The sequence below is a fragment of the Macaca nemestrina genome, chromosome 19 (assembly GCF_043159975.1).
Source record: "Macaca nemestrina isolate mMacNem1 chromosome 19, mMacNem.hap1, whole genome shotgun sequence".
In the NCBI taxonomy this organism is placed as follows: Eukaryota; Metazoa; Chordata; class Mammalia; order Primates; family Cercopithecidae; genus Macaca; species Macaca nemestrina.
The window spans coordinates 68,774,009-68,792,743 of record NC_092143.1 but is presented as its reverse complement, the minus strand read 5'-3'; the positions used below and the strand labels follow the sequence as shown (position 1 = coordinate 68,792,743).

The window sequence follows — 18,735 nt, the reverse complement described above, 5'->3', positions numbered from 1 at the left end:
TTCAGAATGGGCACTCGAAAGGGACAATATAAAAGGGAAGGGGGAGAGGGGACACGCGGCTGACCAAGTCGAATCACATTTCAAGTTCTAGTCCTCCAGGCCTGCGATGCATGAGGAATCTGTATGCCAAACTTCCTCTTCTGCAAGGATCCTCCTCCTGGCCTTCTGAATCTCCTAAGTCAGCTCAAATCCTGGCTCTTGCCTAAGGCCTTCCCCGCCACTGCAAATAAAACACTTCTTTTCCATATTCTGATCATGCTTATAGTCCAGTTGCGCATTTGAAACTTAATCAGGGTTGGCTTTGCATTTTCATTTAAATGTGTTTTCCATGGTTTAACTATCAAGGTCACAAGGGCTAAGGGCCACATTTCTTTTTATCCCTTTGTCACAGATGGTACTGTGGATGTAGAAGTTGCTTGATAAAACTTGATCAATGACTAAGTAGTTGAAAAATAAATGAATTTGGAATAATTCAGGGACTAAGTAGATTAGAATGGCATAAATAACAACTGACATTTTAAAAAGTACTTTAAAGTTTGTAAAATATTCCTCAGCAGTCTCATTTGTACCTCACAATAACCCACAGAGAAAACTGACTCAGAGAGGGTAAGTGGCCTGCTCTTGAAACCCAGATCCTCTTACTCCAAAGTTTACATTATTCCATAATAGTTGACCTCAAGTATGGATGTAAGATTAAGTCTGGACACTGTTCTCTACCATTAAACATCCTTACCAGCAGAGGGCGCAAGAACATGCATGGATGGGTCTTGGAGTCAGATGGGTTTGTATACTGGCCCACCCCAGCTAAGAGCTAGATGACTTGGGGCAAATTATTTAATTTTTCTGAGCCTCGTCTGTAAAATATTGATAATGCTTTCACCACCACCACAGGGTGGTTATAAAGATTAGAAATACTCTGTGGCTGGCATACAGTAGGTGAACAATAAACCATCTCAAGATCCCCAGAAGGGGGTCACAGAAGCAGTTTGGAGATTAGACATTTTCTTTCTTTTTTTTTTTGAGACGGAGTCTCACTCTGTCCCCTAGGCTGGAGTGCAGTGGTGCGATCTCAGCTCACTGCACGCTCCGCCTCCCAGGTTCACGCCATTCTCCTGCCTCAGCCTCCCCAGCTGCTGGGACTATAGGCATATGCCAGCACGCCTGGCTAATTTTTTGTATTTTTAGTAGAGACGGGGTTTTGCCGTGTTAGCCAGGATAGTCTCGATCTCCTGACCTTGTGATCCACCCACCTCAGTCTCCCAAAGTGCTGGGATTACAGGCGGAGCCACCACGCCTGGCCAGAGATTAGACGTTGATTCTTATTTGATGCTTTAATAAATATTTGAAATTAGTTTCATACTTCACACTTCACGTAGACAAAAGGTTACAGAAAATGAAGGTTATAAAAAATGAATACTGATAGAAACTTTTTAGTATTTTTTTAATCGATGTATCATGGTTGTACATATTTTGGGGGATGATAGAAACATTTCAATACCCAGTAAAATTGTAAGAAAGCAGACTGAACAACCTTTATGGATGAAAACCTTAAAAACATGAAATGCCATTTGCCCCAGCATCTATTTAACCTAAGAAAATAATATTGGGTGGTAGCAAGATTTAGAAAAACAAAAAGGAAGTCATCATCACTTTATAAGAGCAAACGTGGAAACCACAAATTTATTAAATGCACAGGTTTAAAAGGGTACAGTCTCTCCATCAAATTGAACACTATGTAGTCATTAAAATAAAAATTCTTCCATGTAGAAAAATATTCTACATGGAAAGAAAATCACAACACAGCAGGCAAAAATCACAAGAGACAAAACAGCCCGATTTCACTTTTATTTAAAAAACACACCCAAGGCCAGGCATGGCAGCTCACACCTGTAATCCCAGTGCTTTGGGAGGCCACCATGGGAGGACTGATTGAGGCTGGAAGTTCCAGACCAGCCTGGGCAACATAGTGAGACTTCAACTCTACAAAAAAATTTTTCTCTTTTTTTTTTTGCTCTGTCACCCAGGCTGGAGTACAGTGGCACGATCTTGGCTCACTGCAACCTCTGCCTCCTGGGTTTAAGCCATTCTCCTGCCCTCCTGCCTCAGCCTCCCCAGTAGCTGGGATTACAGGCATGTACCACTATGCCCAGCTAAGTTTTGTATTTTTAGTAGAGACAGGGTTTCACCATGTTGGCCAGGCTGGTTTCAAACTCCTGACCTCATGATCTGCCCGCCTAGGCCTTCCAAAGTGCTGGGATTACAGGCTTGAGCCACTGTGCCGGGCCAAAATTTTTTTTAAAAATTAGCCAGGTGTGGTGGTGGGTGCCTGTAGTCCTAGCTATTCGGGAGGCTGAGGCAGAGGGAATCGCTTGAGCCCAGGAGTTGAGTCTGCAGTGAGCTATGATCACATCACTGCACTCCAGCCTGGGTGACAAGCTAAAAGAATATATATACATATGTCTCTATAAAATACATGAAAATACAAAACAGATATCAAAAATTAAGTTTAACGTTATTTCCACAGAAGAGATTGTTAGTGATACCCCTCCTTTTTTTTTTTTCTCCTCTTTGCTTATCTTATGTTCTCTGAAATTAACGTTTATCACTTTTGAATGAAGGAAAATATATTTTACAGGAACACTGTTGGAGTCTTTCACTTAACACTGCCTTCCAACCAGGCCAGTGGTCATGTAAATTAACTCGATTGTCATAAAAGGGCTTGGAAGTTTCAAGGTAGTTAGCCAAAATAATTAAAATCCTGGTGAAATTTCACAGAGCTGGCCATTGAGCTTTGACTTCACTGATATGAGGCTGCTGTAAATAGACTCCAGGCTCCAGGTTTTCAAAAGGCCTAAAAACAGTACAAAATAAAATATAACAACAATTGTTCATGTAAAGGGCCACGTGCCATCTCTGTCCTGAGCAAATGTAACCTGAAACTCTCTGGCACTCCAGGTTGGCGGCACCTCTCTGGACAGGGTGTATTTGCTCTCCATTACTCAATTTACTTTCCTGAGCTTGAAATGGAGTGGAATTTCAATGTAGAGTTACCCATTAGCTCCAGGGCTAAATTTAAACCTTTAATTAAATTAATCCGTTGATCTTAAACACGTTGCTTCTCCCTCAAAAGTGTAGCAGGTGTTTAATTCAGTGTGGCAATTGTTCCTTACTGCATTTGGTAAGTTGCCCACACCGCCTGGGGAAACCCGCACACGTTTTCAGATCCCTCCAGGTGAATCCCTTCACCCTGTCCCCACCCCCAACCAAAACAAGCATTCATTGCGGGTGGGGACTGCGACTCCTCCCAGATTCAGAGCTACTGCTCTGGGAGGTCTTCAGGAACCCGTATTTATAGAAGACATGGTAGGTGCCAAACGTGTGTTTATGATTAAACGACAGATAACTGTCCACATTGGTCCCAGTTTATGCGGGAGAAAGATCATAATCTACAAAAATTTGCAAGGTGACCAGGAGAAAAGAGTGTAAGGTCATTTTAGCCCACCTCGGTATTCACAGAAAATGGAGCATATTTCAGAGCCAAAGTAAAAAATTTGCGTTGGCCTTTGCTAAGAGAGAGATGAAAAGTGACAATACCATGGATTGGGGATGCGTGAATTCGTTGGTCACATGGAAGATGTTCGTGCTTCTGGGCTCTTACGCATCCCAAGGCGTGCATTTATCCCGGGGGCTGCATCTTGGCCTGGGAACAAATGAGACCCAACCGCAATGGTTGTTAGCGATAACTTTACGGTGGGACAGTCTCCATAGGGGCTGTAGACTTACTCGTGTTATTATGAATAAGGACCTATTTACTCCTCAGGGACCAACGGCCTTGCGGGGTCTAAGTAACTCGCTCTCAGTCTAAAACTCTGCAACGCTCCACATAACTGTCCTGTAGACCCACAACTCTCCCAGGAGCACAGCCCCAGGACCTAACCCACTGGGTTCTGCTCGCTCCCCCAATTCCCAGTGCGAGCGCGCGGGGGAAACGTGCTCGCCTCCCGCACCTGGCTTCCGCGCGCCCCGGGAGTCGCCAACCCCCCCAGCAAGCAGCTCGGACAACCCGGACAGCCGGGCCGATCCCCCGCCCCACCACCCGCTCGGCTCTCCCGTCCTCCTCTTCCTCCTCCTGCGGCCCCTCGCCTCCCGCCGCCTGCCTCTGCGGCCGCCGCCTGCGGCTTTGTTTTCCTCCCAGGTCGCATTCCCCACACGTGATTCCGTGTTATTGCAAAGAGCGCTTTGGAGCGCGAGCGCGGGGCGCGCGCACCTATAAATACGGACACCCGGCCCCGGAGCCCGCGAGCCAGCGGCGAGGCGACCGGCGGGCAGCCAGCCAGCGAGCCGAACGAGCCGAGCGAGTCAGCGAGGCGCGCGCGTGGGCCGGGGCGGCGGCGCCCCCAGCCAGAGCACCGAGGGGCGAGCATGGCCCGCCCGCGAGGGGGCTGGACCGCCGCGCACGCCGCCCGATCCCCGCGCCCTGCCCAGCCCGGGTCGCCGCCGCTCGCGCCCGCCGCTTAGCGCTCGGGCGCCGCTCGCTTCTCCGGGCATCGCGGAAATCCCGCCGCAGACGGACACAATGGCGGCGGCGGCCGCCACCACGGCCGCCTGCAGCAGCGGCAGCGCCGGCACCGACGCCGCGGGCGCCAGCGGATTGCAGCAGCCGCCGCCGCAGCCCCAGCCCGCGGCCGCCGCGCCGGCCCAGCCGCCGCCCGAACCCCCCCGGAAGCCGCGCGTGGACCCGCGGCGCCGCCAGGCTGCCCTCTCCTTCCTCACCAACATCTCGCTGGACGGCCGGCCGCCGCCGCAGGACGCGGAGTGGGGCGGCGGCGAGGAGGGCGGCGCGGCCAAGCCGGGCGCCGGCGGCGCCTGCGGCGGGAGGACTCGGTTCAGCCTGCTCGCCGCCGCCGAGCGGGGCGGCTGCATCGCGCTCGCAGCGCCGGGCACGCCGGCTGCGGGGTTGGCCGCTGGGTCCGGCCCTTGCCTCCCACAGCCCTCGTCGCTGCCGCCCTTAATCGCTGGCGGCCATGCGACCGTGTCCGGCCCCGGGGTGGCTCGGGGATTCGCGAGTCCCCTGGGCGCCGGCCGGGCGTCGGGGGAGCTGTGGCAGCCGCCCGGGCCGGCGCCTCTCGCCGCCTGTGCCCAACTGCAGCTGCTCGACGGGTCCGGGGGCGCCGGGCAGGAGGAGTTGGAGGAGGACGATGCCTTTACCGGCGTGCAGGTGCCGGCGGCCGCCTTTTTGGGCTCCGGGACCCCCGGCAGTGGGAGCGGCAGTCGGGGACGCCTCAACTCGTTCACTCAGGGAATCCTGCCCATCGTCTTCTCCAGACCGACTTCGCAGAACTACTGCTCCCTGGAGCAGCCAGGCCAGGGCGGCAGCACCAGCGCCTTCGAGCAGCTGCAGAGGTCCCGGTGAGTATCGGGGATGCGACGCGCACCCAACCCTGCGTCCCTCCCCGCGCCCGGCGCGTCCAGCCTGCCCGCGGTCTCTGGGTTACGGGCTACCGGTTGCTCCCATTTTCCCGCGCCCTGTGCTCCGGGCCCGAATCCCAAACCACGAGGGCACCCGAAAGAGGGGGCGTCCGCAGGGAGTGCTTGGTCACACGTGTGTGCACGAGCCCAGCACTCTGAGAGGAGCCCCGTGCTTGTGCAGTGGGTCGGGAGTTGCAGGAGCCCAGTAAAAAGCGGCGTCTTAGCCTCCCCACACGGTATCACAAACTTCCTGAAACCCGGTCCAGACCCGGAGGCGCACTCCTCCCGCGCGGGGCGAGACTCGGCCGGGCGCAGAGTGGAGCAGTGCAGGCCGGCAGCTGAGCGGCGCTTGTGAGCCTGAACTTGTAGGAGACACGCGTGACCCTCCGGAGAAGTTATTGCCTGCGCTCCAAGTCTTCCTGCGGCCCGGGGAAACTTGGCTTTTTCCATTTGCTTTCCTGAGCAATGGAAAGTCCTTCTTACATTCCCTTCAACTAGGCCTAGGGGGGTGGGTAACAAAGAGGAAATAGGGCTTGACGGGTTTTTTTCCTGTTCCAAGATGAATTCGCTTGAGTTCTTTAAACGCTTGTTTTACTTGTTTGTTAGCTGAAGTTATCTGGCGGCATTATGCATCTTAGCAAAAGCATGAAATGCTGGACGTTTGCTTATTGTTCAGGAAACAGAGTTTGTCACCATATATTCTAAGGGGCAGTCGGAGGTTGGGACTGTGTGAACTGAAGCTTGCAAAAGAAGTAGGCGGGAGCAGGTGGGGAGATGCAGATCCGTCCCCAGGGAGTGCCCTCCCGGGTTGGTTAATAAGGCCTCTTGTGAAGTTAGCAATAGCATAGACTCTACCTTGACGAAGTTGTCTTAACTTCCTGGGGCCTCAGTTATCCCTTCTGAGAAGGAATGCCTTTCTCTGCTAGAATTTCTCTCTCCTATCATGCTTATCTGAAAGCTTGATCTGGCCCAAGTAAGAAGGTGCCTGTGGGAAAACTTAACTTCCTCCCGCAATGGACAAATGGGGAAGAACAGGACCGCCTCATCCACAAGTTTGCTCCTAGTGTATGTACTACTTCCTAAGTGGGTGAAATCATGAGGGTGCTAGTTACGTAGCCTCGCCGTTTCAGTGCACATAGCCCTCAAGCAGGGGTGTGGAGCCGGGGAAGCAGCCTCCTGAGTGCATGGATGAATTAGCGACACTGGGCACAGGTGACAGCCCTACTCCGGTGTTTCTTGTCAGAGCATGCATCTGCTCAGCAGCAGGTGAGTGCAGGGAGGTGGAATCCCTTGTTTCTGGGTGAGTCCTGCAAACTCAGCGGTTTCTTAGCTCAGTATTACCGCTTGACATCACACATTGGCTCACGATGACTCCAGAATTGCAGCCTAAGCCCAGCAGTCAAGAGGGTTATGACAGGAATTGTAATAAACATACATGTTATTTTAAGCCAGTGTGCAAAGCTGGCTTGTGTCTCCTGATGGACAGATGTGTCGTCCATGCTAAAGGCAGCTGGAGATCAGATTACCTCACACGCTTTCTCCAAGAAACTCATTTCACGGGATATGGAGGATCTTGTGTGTTCACATTTCTGAACCAAAGAATATCCAGAACTACACCTCCAGTCCTATAAATATGAATCTTTTAGGCGTTTTATTGATCCTTTCCACCTTGACACACACATTAGGATGAGTTAATCACTGGAAGATGCTTCTTTACCTGACAGTCACTTTAGTCCTATTTCTGAATAATCCATATCTGGCAAGCTGATAGGCTTTTATAAAATTACAGCTGTGAATAGAAACAGCATAAAATTTCAGTACAAAGGGGAAAATAGGTTAAACTGATTTAAGAAAGGTGGAAAGGCTAGGTTAGCTGTGGAAAGGCTACAGACTTGAAATATCCTAGGACACTTTGATTCCAACACCCCGTGGCTTGCCTATCTCTAGAGTACTTCCACCTGCCTAGTCCAAGTGTGCTGAGAGCACAGACTCACTTGAATAAGGCCCAGGGCCAGCTTTTCTGGTTTGCATTTGTGGAAACCGTTCCTGGTGTGCCTCCTTGCTAGCCTGTGTGTTTCCATGTACATGTGACCTCACGGATGTTCTCCTGGGATGTTTTCAAATCAAATTGTATTTTCCTTGGATTCATTTCTTGCCATTAGAGGAATACCATAGCACCTTGTTCCTCAAAAATGTGGGCTTTGCACCTTCAACTTGACGGGGAGCAGTTAGAAATGCAGACTCTTCCCCTATTCCAGACTAAGTGAGTCCAGATCTGCATTTTAACAAGATCCTCAGGTGATTTGTATACACATTAAAGTTCCACAAGCGTTGCCACAGTGTATCTGAAATCTGCCCTTTTAAAAAAAATGAATTTGAGGTTTTATATATTGGGTTTGTTTCGGGTATATAAAAATTAGAATGTCGGGCCGGGTGCAATGGCTCATGCCTATAATCCCAGCACTTTGGGGAGGCCGAGGCGGGCAGATCACCTAAGGTCAGGAGTTCAAGACCAGCCTGGCCAACATGGTGAAACCTCATCTCTACTAAAAATACAAAAATTAGCTGGGTGTGGTGTTGCACTCCTGTAATCCCAGCTACTTGGGAGGCTGAGGCAGGAGAATCGCTTGAACCCAGGAAACGGAGGTCGCAGTGAGCCAAGATTGCACCATTGCATCCCAGCCTGGGCAACAAGAGTGAAACTCCATCTCAAAAAAAAATTAGAATGTTTCCCAATATGCAATCTTGAAACCCTTTCTTCTTGGTTACTTTCGTTGGAACACTTGTAAAACCAATCACAAATAATTGCTTGGACTTCCAAACTTTACAACACACAGGTAAGAAAATTTCTGTGTGCAAGCTTTGGCACGACAAGGTGCACAGTAAATGCTTGTGGATGCAGTGATTACACCACCTCTGTTCACTGGACTGGATTCTTGACATCTATTGTATTTAGCCCTCATAGTCACCCTGAGTATGGATTCTTTCACAGGTGAGGAGACCACAGGCTCAGAGAGGTAGTAATTTCTCAGACTGGCCCAGCTACTGAGAGGCACATATGATAATCTGACTTAGTTGGGCCAGGATAGGAACCTGGATCATTGATGTCCAAGCTCTGCCACTCTACCATGTCACTATACCTTGCACACAATAGACCCAGAGATAATTTTTGAGCTGTTGGCTGTAAATGTTTGTCTCTTATACAACCGGCCAGTCATACTAGTGTAATTCAGCAGCCCCTTTCTTATCCTTCCAAATTTAGCCTCTTTGTTTGGATCCCCTAGCTTGATATTTCACCGTCTCTACTCTGTTGCAGTGTCCCGGGAACCCAGGACTGTGAGCCTGGGTTCCTCCCAGCCTCACGGACCAGACTCTAGCAGTAGAAAGCCCAACAGGCTAGGTTTGCTCTCAGGCTGCAGTGTCAAGAGGTGGGAAGCCAAAAAGATGCCTCTTAGCTTCATGCCCTTTCGTGTTTCTCTGCTCTGGCAGTGAACGGTGCATCTGGAAGGTGTTAATAGGTGAAGGGAGTGTGAATTTATAAGGTATGCGTTAAGTCTTCCTTTCCCTTCAAAAACTTCCTTGCAGCCAGCAGCTGGCCTCAGCCCTGGCTTACTCCCTGGAGATTCTGGCTAGCGGACAGCTCCCCAGGAGGACATGAAGTTGAGCCCAGGTGAACGCTATGCGTGGTGACCAGGGACTATTTTTCTTTCTTTTGTTTTCTTTTTTGAGATGGAGTCTTGCTCTGTCGCCCAGGCTGGAGTACAATGGCACCATCTCAGCTCACTGCAACCTCTGCCTCCCGGGTTTAAGCAATTCTGATGTCTCAGCCTCCCGAGTAACTGAGACTGCAGGTGTGTGCCACCACACCTGGCTAATTTTGGTATTTAGTAGAGATGAGGTTTCACCATGTTGGCCAGGCTGGTCTTGAACTCCTGACCTCAGGTGATCCACCTTACCTCGCCTCTCAAAGTGCTGGGATTATAGGCGTGAGCCACCACGCCCCATCCAGGGTACTATTAAAAAATAGCATGAGGGTTTTGTCTCTGAGAACACGAGTTAGCATCGTGCCTTGCGGGCTTGTGATACAGAAGAGCCCTAGGTCCTGGGTTCAGATGCTGGTGCCACTGTGACAGCCGTTTGACCCTGGTGGGTTAACCAGCCCTCTGGGTCTGTTTCCTCCTGAGAACCTTGGCTTGTGCCTCAGGCCCTTTCAAGTGTAAAATGCACTTACATTTGTAATTGAGGTCTGAGTGTGGCCTTGTGCTCAATGCTTCATATTTGGGCTTCTCAAATGTAAATGCATTTGGAATCACTTAATCTCTTAAAAGCAGATTCTGTGTTTCTAACCAGTTCCCTGGAATGCAGAGTGGCCACCATTTGAGGAGGGAGGCTTTACCCACTACTACGATTTGTTCCTGTTGTCAGGCCAAGGAACCCGGGACTCAGATGTTAAGTGGCCTGCCCGAGGCCAGCTAGCGATTAATAGCAGAGCTCAGGCTCGGATTGCTCAGCCGACTTAGAGCTTCTGCCGGCCCCTCCCTCTGCATTGCCGCTCTTCGGAGGAAATCTGGGCTTGTGCTGTAATTGTAATCTGTGTCTTGACTGAAAAGAAAAATGTGAGCCAATCACAGATCAGGAATCAGGGTAAGGGGAGATGGATACTGTTTCCTAGCTTTTTCACCACCTGCTTTGTGACATCAGGCAAGTCACCAGTCTGTGTGTGCCCCAGCTGTGAGCCACCTGACCCCTCAGGATTTCAGAAGTCTGTAAAGAACTTTGATCTCAGCAGTAAGCAAACACAAATTATTGCTGAGCCATTTTTCCAGCAACCATGGGTTTGGGAGGTTGGAGTTGCAGCCCCAGGCCAGGTGGGGCCCTGTGGATGGCGGGCGCAGCTGAGGCTGGCCGGCTGCCCTTCTTGCAGTCACAAAGCCTGCAATGTGGGCAAGCTCAGGAGAAATGCATAGGAAGCCTGCTCACTGCTGGTAAGTGCCTGGGGAGGCTTGTGAGTTCAAGGGTGAGCTTTTGCTCTCTGGAACGGGTACGGAAGCCGCCACATGGCTCTGTACCATGTGCTCAGTAGCTTTCCCAGGAAGCCCCGTGCCTGGACTTTTTTTCTCTCTTCGGAAAGATAGCTGTGAGGTGGCAGAGGGCCAAGGGCAGGTGGCCTGGAGAGTAGGAGACAGTGCAGGTGAGCCTGTGCTGGGACCTGATGTGGCATAAGAGAGGTCAAAGCAGGACTTGGGACTGCTGGGTTTTGGGTCTTAGTTTCCTTACGGAACTCAGGGGTTGGGACAGATGAGCCTGCCACCCCTTCTGGGTCCCTCATTCCACGTGTCTCGGTCCTGTGGCCTGCTGCAGAGTCTGGGGGCATGTTTAGCCTGGGGGCATGTGGATAATCTAACCTCAGAATCGGGTATATTCTGTACAAAGTAGTGTTAAGTTTGTTCCATGTGGCTCTGATGAGCAGAACATGCAACTAATGAAGAAATGAATGGATGAATGAATAGGGTTCTCCCAGTGCAAGGGAGAACTTTAAAAACTACCTTCAGCTGTGTTCCTTCGGCCACGGGCAGTATCACAGCTGGACTGACAATGTTAGGAGGCCATCCAAGCAGGAAGCCACTGCCTGGGGGGGCAGTCAATCCCCCAGCTGAAACTCCTCCCACACCAAGGACATGATCCATAGTAACCTCTGTTGCTAAAGGGCCTTCAGGTTTACAAAGCACTGTTGTACATGTTGATATCAGACCCCAGACACCACAGAGGGGCAGGGGTCCAAGGTCAGAGTGGCCAGGGGGTGACTTAGGTTGCAGTGTTATCTGTCAGTTACGTAGAAAAGGAAATCTTGGTGTTGAGACTTAATGCCTGGTATCATTTATTCATTCAACAAATATTGAACACAATGAGTATCAATCGTGAGTCACCACTGTCCTAGTCATGGGAGATGGAGGCATAAACATGGTCCCTGTCTGTGTTGGGTGACATAAGTAAACGGGCGAGTTGGTAGAGTGGTGAGTGGTTAGAGGTGAGCATGTTGTTTGAACTCCCCCCACCCAGGGAGGGGTGCAGGGACATTTCACACTCTTCCCTGTGGGAGCTGGCACAGGGCCTTGGACACAGTATTTTTACTTAACGAATACGTGGCAGGCATTATTCTAAGCACTTTATGGGGACTGAGTTCATACCTAGAAACACCCTGAGACAGTACTACCATCACCTCCATTTGGAAGCACAGAGAAGGTAAGTAACTTGTCTGGGGTCCTGTGCTCTGACCCGCCTCCCTCTGCTGTGCTACAGTTTATGGGTCAGGCTCATACATGCTTGTTAAACAGGCTTCAGCTGAACTGAGCAGAAATGGACCTAAATGGCCTCAAAGGTTACCGATCACTTGTGATTTCCTTGTTTCAGTTTCCACTTTTCTGTCACCTAGGGAAGACCTCTGTGCACTTGGACCCAAAGGACAGGCCAGGTAAATAGGGATTCCTGTGACTCTGGCAATTAACTCCCGCCCGCTGCCTGCCCGTGCTTCGTCTCTTTTTGGCCACAGCTGAATCCCTGACACCTTTATTGCGTCTCTTACTCACCTGCTATATTACATGTCTTGCGTTATTTAGAGCCTGGTGCAATTAGCAAGAGGAACCTGGCCTCCCAAAGTTTAAAGCTCTCCTGGGTCCTCATCTGTGAAATGGGAATGGTACCACCACCTCTTCCCTGGGCGGGTTTCCTCCTGTATCTTCTCAGCATCACCCTTTCCCCAGCTGCCCCAGTGGCTGTTTATAAATAACACTTTCTTGGAAAAACCACACCCACTCGTGCAAGTCTTGCCTTTGGCTGCCTTTGCGCTACAAGGACAGAATCGAGTAGTTGCGACAGAGACCACATGGCCTATTCCCTGGCTTGTCACAGAGTCATTGTGCTGCCCCTGCCCTTGCACAGTGCTCTGTGCCCGGGAGGTGTGCAGGTCCCCTTGGCCCCTTCCTGCCCGTCTGCACAGCCTGGATAATGTGGTGGCCCGAGGGGCTCCTGCCTTGTGTTTGGACCCCTGTCGATCCCTCCCCTCTGGGCTGTCAGAGGGACCCTTATTGAAACCCACATCTGATCCTGCCAGTCTTGAATTCCTGGTATTTCAGACGAGGCAGCTGTTGGCTTGGGTCCTGATTGCCGCTGCAACCTCCCCCGCTCCCACACACCCTCTGAGGCCTGTTGCTGCCATACTGTGTTGTCTTTACAGAGGGCACCCACGCTGCTCCGTGCCCCAGGCTCTGGCGCTGTCAGGCTTCTCCTGGGGCAAGGTCCCCACCGCCTTCCCGCAAGTGGCCCCTTCTTTCCATCTCCCTCACCCACAGAGCCAGCTGCTGCCCTCCCCATGCTCGCACACTCTCCTGGCTGGGCCTCTTCCTTCCCTGTGGGTCTGTGCTTCAGCCCTGGCCTGACTGGAGGGCCCCTCCTCCGTGCTCTGGTCAGAGCTTGGCGATGGATTGCCCTGGGGCCAGCTTTTGGTGAAACAGACCACATCTCTCCTCCATAGGGAACACAAACGAAACTCCAATGCCCTAACAGTAAGAGTAGGAAAATTTGATTTTAACTGTTCCCCCACCCCGCAACGTTCTAGGTCTTTGTTTTTATCCAGCAGTTGCTCCTGACTCTTGATTTGCTAAAACAATCCGTCTTGGGGCTCAGGTGACACAGATTGTGGAGGCTGCCCCACCCAGCCCACCCCACCTGTGCCTGTCTCTCCCACCCCCCCCCCCCGCCCGAGGGAGGTGACTTGTATGGAGTTCTGAGCACCTCTCGTGTGCCACATACTTCACGTATGTTGTTTTATTTGTGTGGCAGTCTGTGAAACAGGTTGCCTACTTTAGAGCTGAGAGGACTGAGGCTGGATGGTTAAGGACACTTGTCTAAGGCCACAAAGCTGGAATCTAGAACTAGAATTGAACCCTGGTTTTCCTGGCTTCTAAGCTGGGTTTCTTGTAGACCCTGTAGTGTCTTGGAGCTGACTCCTACCTACTTATTAGAGACGATTGAGGAATCTGAGCTGGTTGATCATCTGAAATACGTTGTGGTGGGAATATTTACACCACAGGAATTGGCCAGTGCTACAAGTCAAGGTTTTTCTTTTTCCCCTTCCAGAGAGTTGGTTATCAGCATGTGCACCTAAGGCTTTACCACACATCTTTTTAAATTAAAAAAAACTTTTTTTTTTGAGACGGAGTCTCACTCTTGCCAGGCTGGAGTGCGGTGGCGCAATCTCGGCTCACTGCAACCTCTGCCTCCTGGGTTCAAGCAATTCTCCTGCCTCAACCTCCCAAGTAGCTGGGATTAAAGGCACCTGCCACCATGCCCAGCTAATTTTTTGTATTTTTAGTAGAGACGGGATTTCGCCATGTTAGGCAGACTGGTTGCAAACTCCTGAACTCTGGTGATCTGCCCGCCTCAGCCTTCCAAAGTGCTGGGATTATAGGCATGAGCCACCGCGCCTGGCCTAATTTTTGTATTTTTAGTAGAGATGAGGTTTCACCATGTTGGCCAGGCTGGTCTCGATCTCTTGACCTCGTGATCTGCCCGTCTTGATGTTGTGGTCCACATGCCTCGGCCTTCCAAAGTGCTGGGATTACAGGTGTGAGCCACTGCGCCCGGCTCACACATCCTTTTTGTTCTGTTCTCCTCTTTGGGTGCTGTGCAAAATGTTGCTACCAGAGGAAGCATGTTGAAAACCAGAAGTTTTTATAAGAATCTGCTGCTTAACATAATGATGTAAATTTTCCCCTGGGTCACCACTATCCATTTTTTCCACTTCAGAAAAACATCTTTCCCCCTCAAGTTTCTGCCTGTGTACCATTTAAACAGCAAACTTTTCACAGATTCTGGGGCTCAGACAGCTTAGTATTACATACAGGAATCATGAAATCATTAGCTATTACTTTGTTTGACCAACTGTGTAATGTTGTGTTTTTATGTTTGATTTTGAAAAGCCTCTAGGAACGTATAATCAATTGGAGTTTCCTAGTTTGTCTTTTCCTCTTTGTTTGTGTTAGTAGTTTGGATGGCTGCACACTAGATCATACTTAACGAGGTTATTCATCGTGGTTTGGTGCTTATTGCCGCACATTTGGTCCCAGACAAGAGCTTGTAAAGCAGAACGTGCAAATACCAGGGGCTTAGGACTTTGGGATATTGTAATTATATGTGTGTGCAAGAGGGATCCAATCTTGTCCCTGGTTTAAAGCGCAGGGTATATGTAAGTCTAAGTTAGGTTTTACAATAAATAGAAGAAAAAGCATTCAACCAGAGACTAGTAAAATATTCAAGAATGCCAAAGATGTTTATGTGCCTGGCACATTGATTTGTATTTTAAAGCACTTTACTCATTGACCAAATTATTTATAAAGCAAAATGTCTGCTTTGATAGTTTTAGGAAGGGCTGGGTTGGAGAGGTAGAGGAAGGAATGTGAGGAGCTGGAAGATATTCAGAGTCTGACGTTTTTTGCTTAAGGACAAAAACTGGCATGTTAGGAGGACAAATGGTTGATGTGATGTTGAATGGTAGTTCTTTTTTTAATCTTTTGGAGACGAAGTCTTGCTCTGTCGCCCAGGCTGGAGTGCAATGGCATGATCTCGGCTCACTGCAGCCTCTGCCTCCTGGGTTCAAGTGATTGGCCAGGCTTGTCTCGAACTCCTGACCTCAAGTGATCAGCCTGCCTCAGCCTCCCAAAGCACTGGGATTACAGGCATAAGCTACTCTGCCCGGCCTGAATGGTAGTTCTTGATGAAGTATTTTATTTATTGAGTTGAATAAAGTTTGTTTTTGGAGGGTGAATAGTGAAGAAGGAAGATGAGATTACAAATGTCTAAAGTAATTGTGGGATTCCATTTATCCATCACAAAACAATTGATAATATTATAAGTTCTGTTTATTTGTTTGATACTTAACAGCTTAAGAAGTGCTTTTAAAAAAATCAAGTAATTTTCAAAAACGCAATGTGGTAGCTGTTTTATGGATTTGAAAGTCACCGTATGTAGTGGAGCTAGAGTTTTAAAATTTACATTTTCTAAGTTGAGAGTTTTAAAACAAAAACTCTATTATAGCTGTACCATTTTAAGAAAAACGTAAGAAAGAATCCATTGAGTACTGTAAAATTTTATTCTCCTTCCAGTCTCAAATCTTCTACTTGTGTGTTTGTTAACCAAAATGCTAGGGCCTCGTCTGTTTCAGACCTATGGGCCGGAGTCAATCAAGGTCAGTATGTTAAAGTACAAAGAAATATTGTGCTATAGTTTTGGCTAGCCGGCGCCTTCTCATCCAGTGAGCATGCTGATTTTCACGTGATAACCTCGGGCAGGCCAATACAACCCGGATTTGGGACCAGAGTCATGGAAAATTTTCCCAATAACAACAGCTCTCTCCAGATAGTATTAATAGCTTGGTATCAGTTCCTCCCGCAGGGAGTAAGCTCCTTCTCCTTCCTGCACCCCTGCCCCTAGGCCTCTGTCTCAGCAAAATGGGTGAGCAGAAGAGTGGAAAGACCAGCTTCGGAGCTCTGTAGCTCTGCCGCTCAACAGCACCTTTTGGACAGCACGTGTCACCACTCTGAACCTCATGTTCTCACCTGTAGAATGGGATAAGGGCGCCAGTCCGTTTGGGGTGTTGCAAATATTAAAATAAGAATGCAGAATGCAACACTAAACACCTAGCAGAGGTTTGGCCCTTACTGATTGAGCAGGAAGATTGTAATTGTTATTTCCATTCACAATTGCACTGCACCTTACACTGTCCAAGAAGCCGTTGAGAAACATGACAAGGTCTGCTCTGATCATGAGGAGCCGATCCTGAACAGCTACCTTGCTGCATTGTTTTAGTTTCATCAGTAGTAGTGAAATCAGATCAGCAAAGAGAAACAGTACCCCTCTGTTAGGGTCTGCATTTTGCCCCTGCTTACACTGGAACCTTGACAATTTGTTTTGCCAAAATAAATCAAGGTAGGGGGAATTCCCATGTTCATCCTCGTACCTTTAGAGCGGTGAGGCTGTGAGGTGAAGAGCAGCAGTTGGTTTTGCCCACACGCGGGCCCAAGAAGATGCTGCCCTACTTGGAGGGTCCTGCAGCCCCCGTGGGGCACATGCTGGGGGAGGGCTACCTCCAGAGACAATTTGGGAAGACACACCTTTCCTCACTTATTAGCAGAGCTGTAGCCCTCATTCCATGGTCTGTGTGGTGCCTGCTTGGCCTCCATTTCTTTCTTTTTTTTTTTTTTTTTTTTTTTTTTTTGAGACAGTCTCGCTCTGTCACCCAGGCTGGAGTGCAGTGGCACGATCTCGGCTCACTTCAAGCTCCGCCTCCTGGGTTCATGCCATTCTCCTGCCTCAGCCTCCCAAGTAGCTGGGACTACAGGCACCTGCCACCACGCCCGGCTAATTTTTTGGACAGGGTTTCACCGTGTTAGCCAGGGTGGTCTCAATCTCCTGACCTTGTGATCTGCCTGCCTTGGCCTCCCAAAGTGCTGGGATTACAGGCGTGAGCCACAGCGCCTGGCCCGCTTGGCCTCCATTTCTAAGCAGGATACCCTCTCCGGTGTGGATACCCTCTCCTCAGGGTCTGTGTGACCGTGACGTGGAGTTGAGTTGGGTGTTACGTGGGTGACTTGGCCTTACCTTTCAACCCCGTTTCCCCTCTGCACATGGCTTCCACCTCCTCTCCTTGACCCCATGGTTGGTTGGGTCTTTGTCCAGGGATCCCAGATATCGCCCATTTGGCATTGGGTCAGCGGGGACTTCCGTGTCAATTCTGCGCACACATCTGCATGCCAGGCAAGTGTGGTCTTGTTCTTCAGAGATAAATGGGGCCCAGTGCCCATTCCAGAAGAGGACAGCCCAGCACAAGGCAGCTGGACTCTGGGGCAGCAGGACAGCTTAGGGGCCACCATTCCTGAAGTGGGAGCAGTGGTTGTCCTGGAGATGCCCTTAGAACTGGACCCTCAGGTCAGCTGTGACCTCATAGTGGGTGCACTGTGGCAAAGCACACTGGATGCTTGGTTTAAGACGGTGAGTTTAATCTGGAGGAAAATGGGAAGACTTTGAATAGGAATAGGTGTGAGCAGAGCTGGATTTTTCAAAACTGGAGACAGGTTGAATGGAGGAAGGAAACTGTAGCAGTGCTCTTGTTTTGAGATGGAGTATTGAGCTGTCTGCCCATGCTGGAGTGCAGTGGTGCAATCTCGGCTCACCGCAACCTCCCAGGTTCAAGCCATCCTCCTGCATCAGCTTCCTGAGTAGCTGGGACTACAGGTGTGTGCCACCATGCCTGGGTAATTGTGTGTGTGTGTGTGTGTGTGTGTGTGTGTTTAGTAGAGATGGGGTTTCACCATGTTGGCCAGGCTGGTCCCCAACTCCTGACCTCAGGTGATCCACCTGCCTCAGCCTCCCAAAGTCCTGGGATTGCAGAGGTGAGCCACTGTGCCCGGCCTCATGCTTTTTGTTTTTAACCCCTTTGGCATCCTAATTGTCTCGAGATAAATCAACCTATAGTCATCCAAAATTTTTGCTTTTAGGAAGTTTGTCTACTTTTTTTTGAGATGGAGTCTCTCTCTGTTGCTCAGGCTGGAGTACAGTACTGCAATCTTGGCTCACTACAGCCTCTGCCTCCAGGGCTCAAGCCATCCTCCCACCTCAGCCTGCTCAGTAGCTGGGACCCACAGGCATATGCCATCTCACCAGCAAATTTTTGTATTTTTGGTGGAGACAGGGTTTCACCATGTTGCCTAGGCTGGTCTCAAACTCCTGAGCTCAAGCAGTCTACCAACCTCAGTCTCCCAAAGTGCTAGGATTACAGGAGTGAGCCACTGTGCCCAGCCATGGAATTTTTGGAAAAAAAGCTAAACTCCATCCTAGATTCATCTGTTTTTGTTTGATTCTTTGGTGCGGTAGCCCAGTAGTTTTCAGAATGTGCTCTCTGGACCAGCCGTGGCCAGGAACTCGTTAGAAACACGATCCCCAGACCCAGCCTCAGACCCACTGGGTCAGAAGCTCTGGGGCGGGGCCAGCAATCTGTGTTTCAACAAGGCCACTACATGCGCCTGTCGCCCATTCACACTTGGGAGCTGCCACTGTGGACAAAGCCTTGTGTACCTCCAGCTTTACTGGACCTTCTGAAAGATGTGAACAGCATCTAGTGCTCCAGAAAGGATTTTATTTATTCTAGCACAAATCGACGGAAGTTATCTCTGATGCGGGGCTCGGCTTCCCTGGTAATGCAAGGTTGAGACT

At 49.9% G+C, this 18,735-nt stretch overlaps 1 protein-coding gene and 1 long non-coding RNA gene across 9 annotated transcripts in view; one reads left to right on the top strand and one right to left on the bottom strand.

The window, feature by feature from the left end:
• Positions 1–1,352: 1,352 nt before the first annotated feature.
• On the bottom strand, positions 1,353–17,261 carry LOC139360050 (uncharacterized). 3 transcript variants are annotated; one of them, XR_011617027.1, is made up of 3 exons: positions 4,268–4,360; positions 3,595–3,700; positions 1,353–2,851 (listed from the first exon to the last, which is right to left on the bottom strand). It is a non-coding gene; the product is annotated as an uncharacterized lncRNA (long non-coding RNA). The 3 variants fall into 3 exon arrangements; XR_011617026.1 differs by lacking the exon at positions 4,268–4,360 and adding an exon at positions 17,125–17,261 and having other exon boundaries at positions 1,354–2,851; XR_011617025.1 differs by lacking the exon at positions 4,268–4,360 and adding an exon at positions 4,774–4,875 and having other exon boundaries at positions 1,354–2,851.
• The window catches only part of LOC105464978 (Cdk5 and Abl enzyme substrate 1), a 127,434-nt gene continuing 113,260 nt past the window's right edge, over positions 4,562–18,735 (top strand). For 3 of the 6 annotated variants that reach the window (XR_011617024.1, XM_071085541.1, XM_024787746.2), the window contains exon 1: positions 4,562–5,409. Coding sequence is in view for 4 of the 6 variants with exons in the window: in XM_071085541.1 (XP_070941642.1) it covers positions 4,577–5,409 (833 nt within the window). In the remaining 2 variants the exon portion in view is untranslated. Of the gene's footprint in view, positions 5,410–17,482; positions 17,515–17,536; positions 17,758–18,735 lie in introns of those variants that run through there. The other 3 variants (XM_071085544.1, XM_071085542.1, XM_071085545.1) reach the window with 3 other exon arrangements.